The sequence below is a fragment of the Manihot esculenta genome, chromosome 15, assembly GCF_001659605.2.
Source record: "Manihot esculenta cultivar AM560-2 chromosome 15, M.esculenta_v8, whole genome shotgun sequence".
Classification (NCBI taxonomy): domain Eukaryota; kingdom Viridiplantae; phylum Streptophyta; class Magnoliopsida; order Malpighiales; family Euphorbiaceae; genus Manihot; species Manihot esculenta.
The window spans coordinates 12,529,618-12,543,672 of record NC_035175.2 but is presented as its reverse complement, the minus strand read 5'-3'; the positions used below and the strand labels follow the sequence as shown (position 1 = coordinate 12,543,672).

The 14,055-nt window shown below is 31.5% G+C and overlaps 2 protein-coding genes across 4 annotated transcripts; both read right to left on the bottom strand.

Moving 5' to 3' along the window:
- Positions 1-447: 447 nt before the first annotated feature.
- Positions 448-4,917, bottom strand: LOC110601952 (serine/threonine-protein kinase D6PK). Of its 2 annotated transcripts, none has more exons than XM_021739362.2 (3): positions 4,465-4,917; positions 2,716-3,933; positions 448-1,589 (listed from the first exon to the last, which is right to left on the bottom strand). In XM_021739362.2, the coding sequence occupies exons 2-3, from the start codon at positions 3,792-3,794 to the stop codon at positions 716-718; spliced, it is 1,953 nt and encodes a 650-aa protein (XP_021595054.1). In that variant the 5' UTR covers positions 3,795-3,933; positions 4,465-4,917; the 3' UTR covers positions 448-715. The 2 variants fall into 2 exon arrangements, with proteins under 2 accessions (XP_021595054.1, XP_021595055.1); XM_021739363.2 differs by having other exon boundaries at positions 2,716-3,814.
- A 3,141-nt stretch (positions 4,918-8,058) lies between these two features.
- Positions 8,059-12,624, bottom strand: LOC110601955. Of its 2 annotated transcripts, XM_021739368.2 has the most exons (4): positions 12,447-12,609; positions 12,230-12,343; positions 11,058-11,166; positions 8,059-8,451 (listed from the first exon to the last, which is right to left on the bottom strand). In XM_021739368.2, exons 1-4 carry the CDS (start codon positions 12,483-12,485, stop codon positions 8,357-8,359), a joined length of 357 nt encoding a protein of 118 aa, XP_021595060.1. In that variant the 5' UTR covers positions 12,486-12,609; the 3' UTR covers positions 8,059-8,356. The 2 variants fall into 2 exon arrangements, with proteins under 2 accessions (XP_021595060.1, XP_021595061.1); XM_021739369.2 differs by lacking the exon at positions 11,058-11,166 and having other exon boundaries at positions 12,447-12,624.
- Between the last annotated feature and the right edge of the window lie 1,431 nt (positions 12,625-14,055).

Sequence of the window (14,055 nt, the reverse complement as noted above, 5' to 3'; positions counted from 1 at the left end):
GAAGGAAGGAAGCAAAGCAAGCTACATGCTCTTTGCTGACGCATGCGCTTGCGACAACACTGGTTGGTTGGCATGCTATGGTCACAGTTTTTTCCTTAACAGACTATAAAATTTCCTTCTCATGTCTATAATATCAGCTTCAGTTCATGTTCAAGAACACTTAGCATGCAACAATCAAGCCAATCTATATTAAAAGGGATAATTATTAGTGAAATGTGAAGGACTAAGTTGTTTGTAATCTAAAAATGACTATTTTAACTAAACTCAGTACTATATTATAAATTCCTCATTGAAAAAATAGGTATTCTATTCCAATCTTCTTCTGTGCTGTCACTAGAAAGCTGTTTACTCGGACAGAAATCTCATGCTAAATTCAGGTTGAAAAATATCAACGGATTATGCAATGCTTGCAGAGTTTCTCTCCAAGAATGAAAACCAACTCGATCATAAGAAAAATCAATGCTTATGGATAATAAGAAACTAAACATTGAGTGGAAATGACAAGAGGCAATAGTTTTTGACAGAAATGGAAGAACATCAACTTCATTCCTTAGTTAATTGCATTTGCTTTTTCCTCACTGTTGTTTATCATTCTTGTCTGAAGGAGAATTTTACATCTGCCTGTCAAGGGGAACAAACCCCTAGCAATGGAAGAAGAACCATTGAAGCACAACACACGTGATGGCATAGAAAGCTCGTCTGAAGATCTTAGAAGTCAAAAGAAATCAATCTCTAGATAATTACCTGAAGGCTTCACATCTACACCTGGTACATTAGCAACTGTGGGTGCTTTTGGCACATCAGCTCTCATAAGAATATCCATCATTGCATGTCTTGGCACCTCTGGGGGATTTGTGCAACGAATGAGTGCCCAATTCACACTCTGAAAGAATGGATGTTGTTTTATTTCAGTAGCTCCTCTCCTATAGGCAAGACGATGCTGTGGTTCTTTTACGAGTAAACCTCTGATCAAGTCCCTAGCAGCAAAACTCACAGGAGGTGATTCTGGAAATCTTAACGGATGGCCAATTACATTAAAGAGTGTAGCTCGGTTTCCTGCCCCTTTGAAAGGAGTTTTGCCAAACAAAAGTTCATAAAGGAAGATGCCAAATGTCCACCAATCGACAGCACTGCCATGGCCCTCACCTTTAATAATTTCAGGTGCCAAGTACTCGTGCGTGCCCACGAAGGACATTGATCTAGCATTTGTGGGTTCAGCAATCAGCTCAGGGAGAGGGCTTACTTGATGATTTGTCTCATTATTTGGCTTAGCTTTTTTATCTTTCTTGCCCTTTCTTGACAAGAAGCGTGGTCCAAAACATGCTGGTTGGATGCAATCCGGCTGCATTACACAAGTTGGCTCAATGCAAGCAGGCTGTGCACAATATGCTGGATTTTTCGACTCCATGGTTGAGTGTGATGATTTGACCAGTGTAGGGCAGACAGCACATCTTAAAGAGAGGTCAAAATCTGAAAGCATTATGTGCCCATCTTCTCTCACCAAAACATTCTCTGGTTTAAGGTCTCTGTAAATGATACCAAGCATGTGCAGGTACTCCAAAGCAAGGAGAACTTCTGCAACATAAAACCTGCAGAATAACAGAAAAGATTAATGGAATACAATTATGAGTGCTGTGCCTAAAGAAATGCATCATAATGTTAATACTAAAATTTATCCTTGTGTTATTGTGAGTCACTCTTAATTGGTATGATCTCTCTGCATGAAAAAGCAGTTGAAACAGGAAAAATTTCGAAGAATTATCTTGATTTGAACTCCTTATCTCTATAGTCTATACTCTGTAGTGTTAATTGAGTTCAAACGTGAACTATTTACAGCTTAGGCTATATTGCTCATGAATTTTTTTTTTTTAATATTTTTTGACTTTTGGGTACTCAAGAAAATTGGTTAATAGAAAATGTTTCCTATTTAATGAGAAAATTAAACCATTTTTAAAGAATATGACTTCCTCTTTTGTAATTTCTGGATTTTGAGAATTTTATTAATCACACACTTTGTATAAATAAATCTTATTAACATCCTTTATTTTTTCGTGTTCCAACTGAAAAATGAAAAATGAAAAATAAACTACTTTCTTGGAAATATTCTCCACATATGGCTACTTTCCATGAAATAAAATGAGCCTTATAATGCAAAAATTTAACTTTGCAAGCTAAAGATGCATATAGACAATAAAAGCATTTTTCCTTCACCAACTTAAACAATGCCAAAATTTAATGGAAATAGACCTTATATTAGTCATAGTTGTTTGTTTGAAACTATTGCCGTACTCAAGAAAACAGGATTAACTCACTGAAAGCAGGGAGAATGGAGTAAGATAGGTGTCAAAGCTCAGGTGATAGTAGTTAATTCTACAGAATCACGTGGACAATGAAAAATAGCTACAATTATAGCTGCAACATGTCATAATATAGTACCTTAAACTGTTGCCAGAACAAGAATCTCTATAGAAAATTAGACTTTCATGGATAGATAAGAATTTATAAAAGGGCCAATATTTCAGAGTTTGATATAGCCTATTTGATATATGATATTAAAAATTTGAAATAGTTCACATTGGTTGCTTAGTTGGCTTCTGAAGTATTTTTCTTTTCCTAAAATTTGAAAAAAAAAAAGGGAAAATCAAAACAAGGAGAACAATATTTCCATACTCCTGGACTTGATATGAAACAGAACAAAAAGCAACAGAGACTAACCGGGCAGCATGCTCTGGAAAACACTTCCCAGGCTGTCTTTGCCTGAGTGCATGCAGGTCTCCTCCAGGGCAGAACTCCATAACCAAGCAAGAGAACTTTTCAGTCTCAAAGTGTGCATACAAAGTGGGTAGAAATGGATGATCCAGAGATTGCAATATCTCTCTTTCAGTTTGAGCCCTTGGAAGCTTCTTCCGAGCTGTTAAAGTAGCTTTCTGCATAACTTTCATAGCAAAATAAGTTCTTGTACCTGTCAACTCTGATAGATAAACATTGCCTATGTCTCCACATCCCAGTTGCCTCAACAACTTAAAGTGATTCAGCCCCAATGCTCCCTCACGAGATTGGACAGCTTGAATTGCTTCCCATCTTATATCATTTGCTTTGTGGGGCTTGTACGAGGCACTAGTTAAACTACCAGAGCTTCTTTCATCACTAACATCACTATCTGTGCTGCCTCTGTATACACTTGTCTTCCTGCTCTCAACATCATAGGCGTTACTTACATCACCACTTTCACCTGGTTTCTCAATACAGCTTGCTTCTTCACTTACTTCTGTGTTGGTGAAACTTTGTTTTGCTTCTGCATAAAGAGTGGCGGTGTAGACACTGTTTGAAGGACTTGAACAAAAGCTTATAGCCGATTGATATGCTTTGTTGTTACTCAGCATCCGAACATCTCCTCCACATGAACTTGAGACAATACTTTCAGATTCAAGTGAGCCACTTGAATTGGAAAAATCAGGATCATCAACAGGATTCTTGATAAAAGATTTTGCTCGTACCATCGAAACTTTCTCTGCTGATTGATTAGGAACTTCACTTGAGCCCACAAATTTGGACTTGTCATCATGCGGACTATAGAAGTATTTGGCCATATCAGGCAATTCTTTGTATTGCATAGGATCATGTTCCATTTTGTAGGAATGCTTCTCATTTGACGCAGAACCATTTGCAGGTTGTTTTACAGATGGAGGCTGAGAACGGCAAGGATCCACTGATGTGGCTGGAGGATTATTCCCTACAGAAGTTGAATTCTGAGTCTTTGATGAAGAATCAACTCCATTACCAAATGACTCCATGAAGCAACTTCACAGCAGTTCTATGACACCAAAATCCAATCAAGCACAACAATCTTTAGACACGAAGCAAGGAATGACAACCAAGCCATTAATGGCAGAATCTTCAAATCAAACTTTGTTTATATCTAAAATCAAGGAACTGTAAATACCAAAAGAAAAAAAAAATCAAGGAACTGTTACAAAAACTAGGCAATTAGAGATAAAGACACGGACAACCCAGATTTTATATTCTAACAAGAACAAATTTAATTTGTAGAATCCGCAGTTAGCAAACCAACTCATGCAAATACTAGAAAACTCCAAGCATAACGGAGATAACAAGATACGATATCTCCGGGGAGATCAAGATAAAAACCGTCGCGTCATACACAATCAAATGAATGTCAAAATCCACCCATTGAAGCATCGAAAAGACTAGGATTCTAAAATCCAAAAAAAATCCAAAAATTTGCATTGCTTTACCCAATCACAAAGCATCATAAGCGGTCTGCTCGACAACCCAATTGCTCAAATGAATAATAAAATAAAAAAAAATGAAAATTGAAAAAAGAAACCAAATGTTGAAGCTTAAGCAGTAAGATAGTTGAATCAACTTCCGAAGCAACTAAACTGAAAAGCAAAGCAAAAATAGAAGATACCCAGTAAAGAAAGAAAGTAAAAGAGCAAGTACCTGATTAAACAAGAGAGAAGACAATGCAGAAGAAGCAATCTTGCATGACTGTGAAAAAGAATCAGTAATGAGAGAACCCAAAAGCCCAAAAACACATCTCAGAGGAAGAGAAGAAAGTGAAACAACTTTATGACTGTAGTTGTTATTATTATTTGGCCTTTCTGCTTCTCTGAATTTGCTGGTTCTTCAGATCCGATCGAAACAAGAAAGAAAGAATGAAAGAAAGAAAAAGAGGGAGAAGGAGAAAGAGAGTAATGATAAATGATTATAATATTTTCCTTTTTCCTGCTAACGAAAAGCTGTTTCTGTTAATTTTCCGTCGTTTTATGGATTGAAAGAGAAAAGTAAAGAGAAAAAATCAAAGCCGAATTCACAAGCAAAGATACGCTTCAAAGCCGTCTTTGTTTTTGGATTAAATTCTCTGTTCCCTCTCTTTCTTTCTTCTTCTTCTGGTTTTTCTTTGCTAATTATTGAATTTTTTTTCAAAAAAAATAATAAATAATATTAAAAAAAAAAAAGTGGACATAGATTGGGCCACCTCACTCAGTCTGCATGAAGAGCCCCACCAGTTCTGGAAAAATTATTTATTTTATTTTATTTTATTAATATTGTCATGATTATGGAGTTTTATCAATTTATTTAATTATTACAAAATCAATTTAATTATTAATTGTTTTTTATGGGCATTATATTATTAATTTAAGCAATAAATTTTAAAACAAAAAAAGAATTTGATCTTGGAGAAAATGGAAATTGATTTATTTTGTAGATTTTACTCATTACAAGGTTTGAAATTATCATTCTTTTAATAAATAAAAAAATTTATATTGATTAACTTGGAAATTATGTTTTGTATTTTTCATTTGTTTAAACATTAAGATTTTATAAGAATTTAGTTTATTTTTGTTAATTTTATATTTTAATTATAATTTAAAAATAAAATATATATATATATATATAATTGTATGAAAATTTAGTTAAATTATTTCCGCTGAATATTTTTCTTAATTATTTTATGCTCCTATTAAATTATAAAAAAATTGTTTTCAAATAAATTTTTTATTACCAAATATTGAAATACTAATTTCAGAAAAAAAAAATTAGTAATAAGTTTAACAATTCCAACTCTTAATATTTTTAATCCACAAAATAATAATAAAATTTAAAAAAATATTATTTTTAAAAGAAAAAATATACATGAGAAGATAAGGATATGGAATTATACTGAGAAATTAAATTTTTATAGAAGGTTATTCATTGTGGATTTAATCATTTTCAATTATAATTTTAAAATTTATAATAATTTTGAAAATTTCAATCTATTGAAATTAATTAATTTTGAAAATTGAGAAGCATATTAGTTTGATTTCGCTTCATTGAATCTTTCTTCTTAATTACTTCTTGATGTTAGCGGCGTTGATTGGGGTGTAGATTGGGTGAGGATTTGTTCAATTCCATTTAAAATTGAATTGAATTAAATAAATTAAAAATTAAAATTTTAATATTTATATAAATCGAATTGAATTGATTTTAATTAAAAATCGAATCGAATTGAGCCTACATGATTCAATTCAAACTAAATAATTCAATCTAATTTAGTTTGATCAATTTAAATTTTTAATAAATTTTTTTATCCTTTATTTTAATATTTCAAAATTTAATTATAATATTTTAATTTTGATATGATATAATCTTTCTATATTATTAAAAATAAAATACTATTATACTTTGATTTTTTAAAATTTTTTATTAAAATCAAACTGAATCGAAATAATCAAAATTTTAAAAATTAAAAATTAAATCAAATCAAAATAAATAAAAAAATTAAATTAAAATTTTAAATTAATTCAATTAGATTAATTTTTTCAATTTGAACTGAAAATTGGTCAAAAATAACTTTTAGTTAATTTTTTAAAATTTTTAAAAAATTTGTTAATTCATATTTATTTTAAAATCTCAATTTATAACCTTTTGAACACAAAATAATAATAAAATCCACATTAAAATAAATATTATTTTTAAAATAAAAAGTTAATACAAAATATTTAAAATATTTAAAATAAATATTATTTTGAAATATTATATATTAATTTATTTTTAATATTATCTCTTATTAAAATAAAAGGTCTTACAAAAAAATTAATTTAATTATTTTTTTATTAATTCTCTTATTTTATTTAAAAGGAAAATTTTTAATTATTTTTAAAATTAAAATTAAGCATAATTTTTAAAAATTTTTTCTTTTAAGTAAATAAAGACAATAACAAAGGTTTTAAGAAAATTATAAAAATACTTATTATATTTATTAAAATAGATTAAAATTAAAAAATAATTATACTAATTAATATTTTCAAAATGATAAAATAATTTTGAAAAGGTGATGAATAAAAATAAAAATGGGGAGTAATTTTATCATGCAAGTGCATTGGAGATGGCAATGGCAGTTTAGTGTTTAACACTTCTTTATTATTGCTAAATCACATGGGTTTAATCTTAACCTCCTTCCAAGGAGGAGGCAGTCCTCACATGCACGCACGTGAACTTTCCCAACATAAGCACGTGGACGGCTGTCATGCCCCCGGCGCATGATAATACGATGCGCCTTTAAGTAATCTTAACCAAATCCAATTGACATAATTTTCGATTTAAGTTATTGTATTAATAATATCTTAACTTTAATTTATGTAAATTTTAAATCAAAGTGTAATAAAATTATATAAAATTAAATTTTAAAAAATTTAAATTTAATTCATGAAAATATTGATACCAATTTAGAAATTAACTCAACCTATTAAATGCTGATTAACGGCTTAACACCTCAACTCCCAACTTTTCTTAACAAATAAATCTTAAGGACAAAACAGTCTTTTCGATATGGGCGCCCCCACACAATCCCTAATTTTTGCTACCGCCCATCCAGACATGTGGGACCATCCTGTCACGCTGGCGGGTTCCACCACCCGCCAAAGGGACATCTTGAGGTGGGACCTACTAGGTATTGTAGGGCATAGGTTAGGCATATGGTGGGATTGGTGGTTGAGTAGCCCTAAAGGGTCCTACTAACTACCACTCTTTGTCTCGGAAAGATATTCTGATCCAACGGTGATTTTAAGGAGACATTTAGCGGGAAGTACTATGATAGAATAATAGTTGCCGTTTGATCATCGAAGAGGAAAGATTCTAATGGGGATAAGGTTGTGTTTGCATTTGCAAACTGATTACAAGGGGTCTAGATTATGACACGTGTAATGATGAAGTGGGGTATTGAGACAATGTCCCCAAAGTCGTGGGACCAATGTTACTAAAACACACACGCATGTTTTGAGCAATCATTTTTAGTGTGCAATGTACCATATCATTCTCTTGTGGGACAAATGATAATGTAGATTTTAACATCTCACAAAATAAATATGCACATCATCTGGATTAAAATGCTTAATAACCATTGATACTTACGTCTTCGTCTCCAGAGTTAAAAGATATCGAATTCGAATTCGAACTCCAGTGGAAACTATTTTAAAACTTCTAACATAAAAGAGTGATTCAATACGTGAAATATCTAGAGAGCTCGCGTATCTTTTAGCAATGATAGTATAAAAATAAAATGGTAATCAACAACATTTAGCATGATAGTACATACATATGAAGATGTATAGTATATGCAAAATGACAGAAGTCAAGTCCCTACTTATCTACTAATTCAGAGCTATTTTTTTGTTGTTCTCTTCTCTACAAGGATGCTAAAGCACTCGAAATTTCGCAAATAGAGAATATTAAGAGGCTAGAACATGACATAAGGTGTGAATATTAAGATTGTTCTAGCAAATTTTCTAAATACAAGTTCAAGATGTATCTTCCTGTGGACAAAACATCTAGCCTCTTCTCACTGGACTCATACTTCCCCTTGCGAAGCTGGTATCGGTAAGTGACAGCCGCAATGGTATATGCTTGGCCTTCGATTGTCACACTCTCCCCACATTGCAAGTTCTGACACACAAGATACAATGTACAAAACAAACAGAAGATGAGAAAAATTGAATAATAACAGTAATGATGTACTTATCTTCTTTCCAATATAAACAGGTCGGACCCATATATATCTAGCCTTTGAATGAATGAACAAACCAAAGAAAACAAGATGACAGTTGGATCATCTAAGTTTTTGCTTCTGGCAAGCATAGAACACAAGAGGGTCCACATTTCATTCTGCAATCCAATATCATTGAAGACCATCTGATATTTACAACTCACTGAACAAAAAGCAAACTTAATTTATTATTTTGTTACTGGATTATGAGGACCATTGGTATTATTGTATTTTCGTATGACAAGAATTATTCTTCCTAAAGTTAACATTTAAGTACACAAAATTAGCAAAGGAAAACCCACATATACTAATAATTGCAGATTCTGTATCAGAAAACAATAATGTATTCAAACTTTTCACACCTAATCTGTCACGTTGTGAGGTCTTCAGTTATAGAAATCTACGTGGGGTAACTCCCCACTGTGGAATCTTGGACAACACAGAAAAAATATGTATCTCAATATTCTTTTCCAACTATTTTTCCTTTACCTTTTGAGTAGGTCTTATATGGACAAGCAGGTACGTAAAAAGTATGTCGGGGACTTGGAACTTTGTCTACTTTGCAGCCTCTAACTTCTTTTCATGGTTACTTTCTGTACAGTTAGTTTAGTTTCATTCATACTTTTTAGTTCAACTTCTTTCATTCTTCTTTTGTGAAAGGAAATGTCATTACGTCTTTAGTCTTGGAGAATGTCAAGCATGTGCAGTGTACCTATAAAGATGGAAACAAGTGAGGCCCTAGGATGAACATAGGTACCTCTCTCCAACAATCAGGCTATCACCAACTATTTCTCCTTGCTGGAAGTGCTTGAAATTGTTGTGGCAAGAACAGAAAAAAATAGAAGAGAAGAAAAAAGGAAGAAGGAAGAATAGAAGAAAAAAGAGCAACCAAGAGCGAGAGGGAAAGAGAAGAGAGAAATCTTGGGATAGATAAAATTCTTTGTATTATTTGATTGATACCAAATTACAACTCAATTCTTTATTTATACTAGCACGTCTATAACCATCCTAACATTACCCTTCCATTAAGATCATCCTTATCCTCAAGGATGAATTGAGATTGAAAAACAGTTTCTCGGTCTGCTGCTCATTCATGTCCTCTTTTCTCATGATTGCTGAATCTGGATGTTGCTGCTTCAAGAAAGGCAACTCGGTCATTTTCAGTAATAAAATTCATTTTCTTCCTTTTCCTTCTCCACATTTGAAAACTGTCTTCTTTATGAATCAATTGATCATTCAAATGCAATTTCAAATTACATTCACCAGAAGATTGATTGCCTCCTTCACAATTTCTCCCTTCCATGGTCCATTTCTCCCATCATCAAGATCATCCTTAGGAACAAGAAAAATTCATCTTGAATTGAAGATTCAATATCTAATTGTAGAGTTTGGCTCTTGATTAAAATGCTCTACACCAATACACTTGGAAGGCACTAGAATTTGGCTTTTCAAACTCATGCACAGTACCTTCAGCTAAACCTTGAAAGGAAGAATTTAATTTGAGGTCAGGAACTTAATCCTCATTGCCATCACGACATTAATCTTCTTTTTCAAGATCAGAACAATCTAAATTTGCACCACCTTCTTTATCGATGGCAAGACCCATCATCGATCCATTTTCTGAGCCAGTCTTGGTTCTTCTGCTGGTCTCCAAATACAAAACCTCGAATCTCTTAGAACTCTTCTTGAAGGGCTTTAACTCTTGATTATCTTGAATAACATTCTCCCAAGATTGCACGCATTCCTCAAGACTTAGAAGTTAGAAGCCTAGCATTTTCTATAATCTATTTCTTCTTTGTTATTTTTGCTAAAGAAGCAACAGTCCGTTTCTCAAAATTGTTGAGCTAATACCAATTATTGGGGCAGAGCTACAACCCATAGAAGAAACAGAGCAGAGGGGGAACAAGTTAGAATAGAGGGGAGAAGAAGAAGAAGCAAGAAAGAGAGAGAATTTAGAGAGTAAAAGAATTCTTAGTGTTATTTGATTCATGCCAAAGTACAACTCAATTCTCTATTATTCCTAGCAAAGGTATAACAATCCTAATAGAATTCCAGCCTGCCTTTGCATGAAAGACCTTCACAAAGAGATATGACATCAACACATCTTGATGATGTCCATATTATGGTGCAGAAACTATTAATCATCAATTTGTGGCCTCTACTTTAGATAAAAGATTCTAGAGTCACTCCCTTTCAAATTTCATGAGTAGCATGCCTATGGATACATTTAGTTTTGGCTTGTTGCTGCTTTTGGAAGATTTAAATTACCCACCGAGGATGTCAATTGTGCAGACTAGGGATTTTAATTCATTGGCGCATTTGGAAGCTTATTCTCCAATAAAGCTGAATGGTAAAAAAGAATCCATATAGCGGACTGCAACTAATTTGGAATCAAAGCTTTGTTGTGGTTGGAGCATTTAGAAAGTGAGAAACAGCATTTTCTTTAATTTAAAAATAAAAATAAAAATAATGGCATAACTCAAATAATAACTAAAGCTTGTCAAAACTTCTTGAGCATCAAGAGGATTGAGATGTTCATATAGACGCACAAGCATTGAGGGCTGTCTGAATGTTACTTCAGAGCCTTGCTTTTGATGTGTGATAGTGGAATCTGACTGCAATGCCAGGTAATGGTTCAACCCATCAATAGTAATTTAGATAAAAATGAATCCCCAGTCAGATATGCAGGAAAACTAAGTAGAACATAAGGGTTGAGAAATTATATTTTGTAAACAGGTGTAATAACGTAGCTCAAGTATTGGAACATTCGGGGACTATGGTGTTTAATTGTTGCACTTGTTTGGAAACAGCCCCCACCCCCTTTCACTACTGCCATGAACTAGTTACCTTACATGATATTTCTTCTCAGTAATTTATATATCTGCTTTTATCAAGCAAAAAATAAAAAAGAATCTGTCTTCATGGAGAAAAAGGCACCTAACAAATAAAGAGGGTATTAGCTCTTCAATAAACAAATGGCATATGGACATGAAGATGGTGCAATAATGGCAATCAGCTATCTGGCCATTGTTTGCAGAGCATATCTTTTCCTGGGAAACCTGGTGAGCTTTCCCATAGCACTGCTACATAGAAGTTCTACCTGCTTCTAAACTATTAAGTTAATTGAACCTAATCTTTCAGTTCACAATTCTTTAACTTGTTAAGCTATATGCCGGCAGTAAATCTTGAGCCTCTTTTCTTTTACCTAGTTCACTTAATCTAAACGTTCCAGACGTTCAAGCCTGAACCATAGTCTGCTAGCTTTGTAGCATCCATTTATTTTATTAAACTAAGCTTTTACGTTCCAGTTATTTACAGTTACACCATGCTGAAACATTCATTAATTCGTTCATTTCTCTCAGTTAATCCATTACATTATGACAGATAAAATGAGATATAAACAGATACCAAAAGCATCCATGAAACAGTTGAGCAAATGATCATTGCAACACTTGCCCATTTCAATTATTCCCATTTTCCTCTAAAGGGTCTGTTCTAATTCAGAAGCACTGTAATGCAAAGATGTTCAAACATGAAAAACCCACCTAAAAAATTAAAAAATCCATGAAAGCATATAGAATTAGAAGCTGAAAACGGAATCAAATAAGCTTTATGACCCATCACTAAACAATACAAAAAGACAGTTGAATGTGAACAGAAGATAGAATTAAGACTTACAGGGGGAAAGCAGCGGATGCCAAGATTCTTGGGGGGAGGGGTAATTTCTATGACTTTATATGGATGGAAATGATCTCTTTCCTTCTTTCTACAAGATAGATGAAGAACTGGTGTCTGCCAACATTAAAAGCAAGAGAATTGAAACTTTGAATTGATAATATGTGGGTAGGAACAGAAATACTGAAGAAAAACCTCTGGGATTTGTTGAATGTCGCACCTTCTTACATGTTCCAATATTGCACGAAGCCATTGCCATTCTCTCTCTCTCTTTCTCCTCCGTCTGTGTGTGCGAGCGAGAGATTCCAGAGAGAAATGGGAGAATGAAAGCCAGAAAAATATCAGATCTTTTCCTCCATTTTTAACCGAAGGAAAAAAAAAAAAAAACAGAATGTTTGGTTTGATCCTATTATCTAAAATTTTATAAAATTCAATTAATTTTATATGAATTTAAAATTTGAAATGCATCTAAATTGTATAAATTTTGTATTTGATTTAATTTCGAAATTACAAGTCTTTACTCACAATTCTTAAATTTTATATTTCTTCTGTACTATAATTATTCTTTTTTTTATTTTTTAAAATTATAATAATATACAAATTAATTATTAAAATTTTATTTTATTTTTAAAAACTTTTTAAAATATTTATTAAAATTTAATATATTTAATATGGGTATAATTGGAAAGTTAATAAAAATAATTATATTTCTTGTAAAAAATAAATTGAATAAAAATTACAAGACAGTATATATATAATTTTTAATTATGAAAAAATTTTTGTTCCCAATAAATTTATAATAATTAATAATAATAATTAACAAACATGTAAACTTATTAATAATAGACATATATAGTGACGTAGAAATTCTTACTTCTCAAGAAGAACAAAAGAAAAAGAAATTCTTATTATTAGGTCTACAGATTTGATATTATAAACATATGTTATTTCTCATAAAACATATTGGAATAGAATGTTAAATGGGCAAAAAAAATTCATAATGTAACCATTAAAATCAGTGTTTTCATTCATTTTAACCACAATTAAGTATAAATTATGCTAATCAATTTATCGATTTCTAGCATACAACTTAATTTATGCCTCAGTTTATCAAAAATATATATATATATATATTGTCAATCATCATGTTTGTGATGAAATAATTTTTTAATTTAATATTCATTTAAAAGATAATGGCCAGGGTTTGATTCCCCACATACATTTCCCCAATAATTAAAAAAAAAAAATCTCAAATCAACACTACTTATATATTAAGATTAAATAAAAAATAATTGGTGATGACTCACGTAGTAAAATCTTGAGAAGATCGAATCGAGTCGAATTTTGAAAAGTTTAAATTTGATTTATTAAAATTTTTCGAACTCGACTGAAATTCGAGTTTTACTCATTTCAAACTTGAATCGAGTATTAAAAAAAATTAAATTTAGCTTGTTTAGTAAAGAGTTTAGACGAGTAGATATTTTATTAAATTTAATTTCAAATAGTCTACACATAATTCAATTTATTTATATGTATAATGAGTTTTAATTTAAAATTAATAAGTTTAAAATTAAAATAATTTTAGTTAAATAAATATATCTACAACTTGATTCGTAAACTTATAAAAATAAATTTTTAAATTTTAATGATATAAATATATGCAAGTTTAAGAGTATAACTAAAATATATAGAGCTGAATTTTAAAAAATTTATGTTTGACTTATGAAAGTATATGCACGATTTGAGTTTATTTCTCTTGTGATAATAATTTTAGCTTACTTAACGGGCACGAGTCTATTCGCGAACCTGTTCATAAACTCAGAAACGAG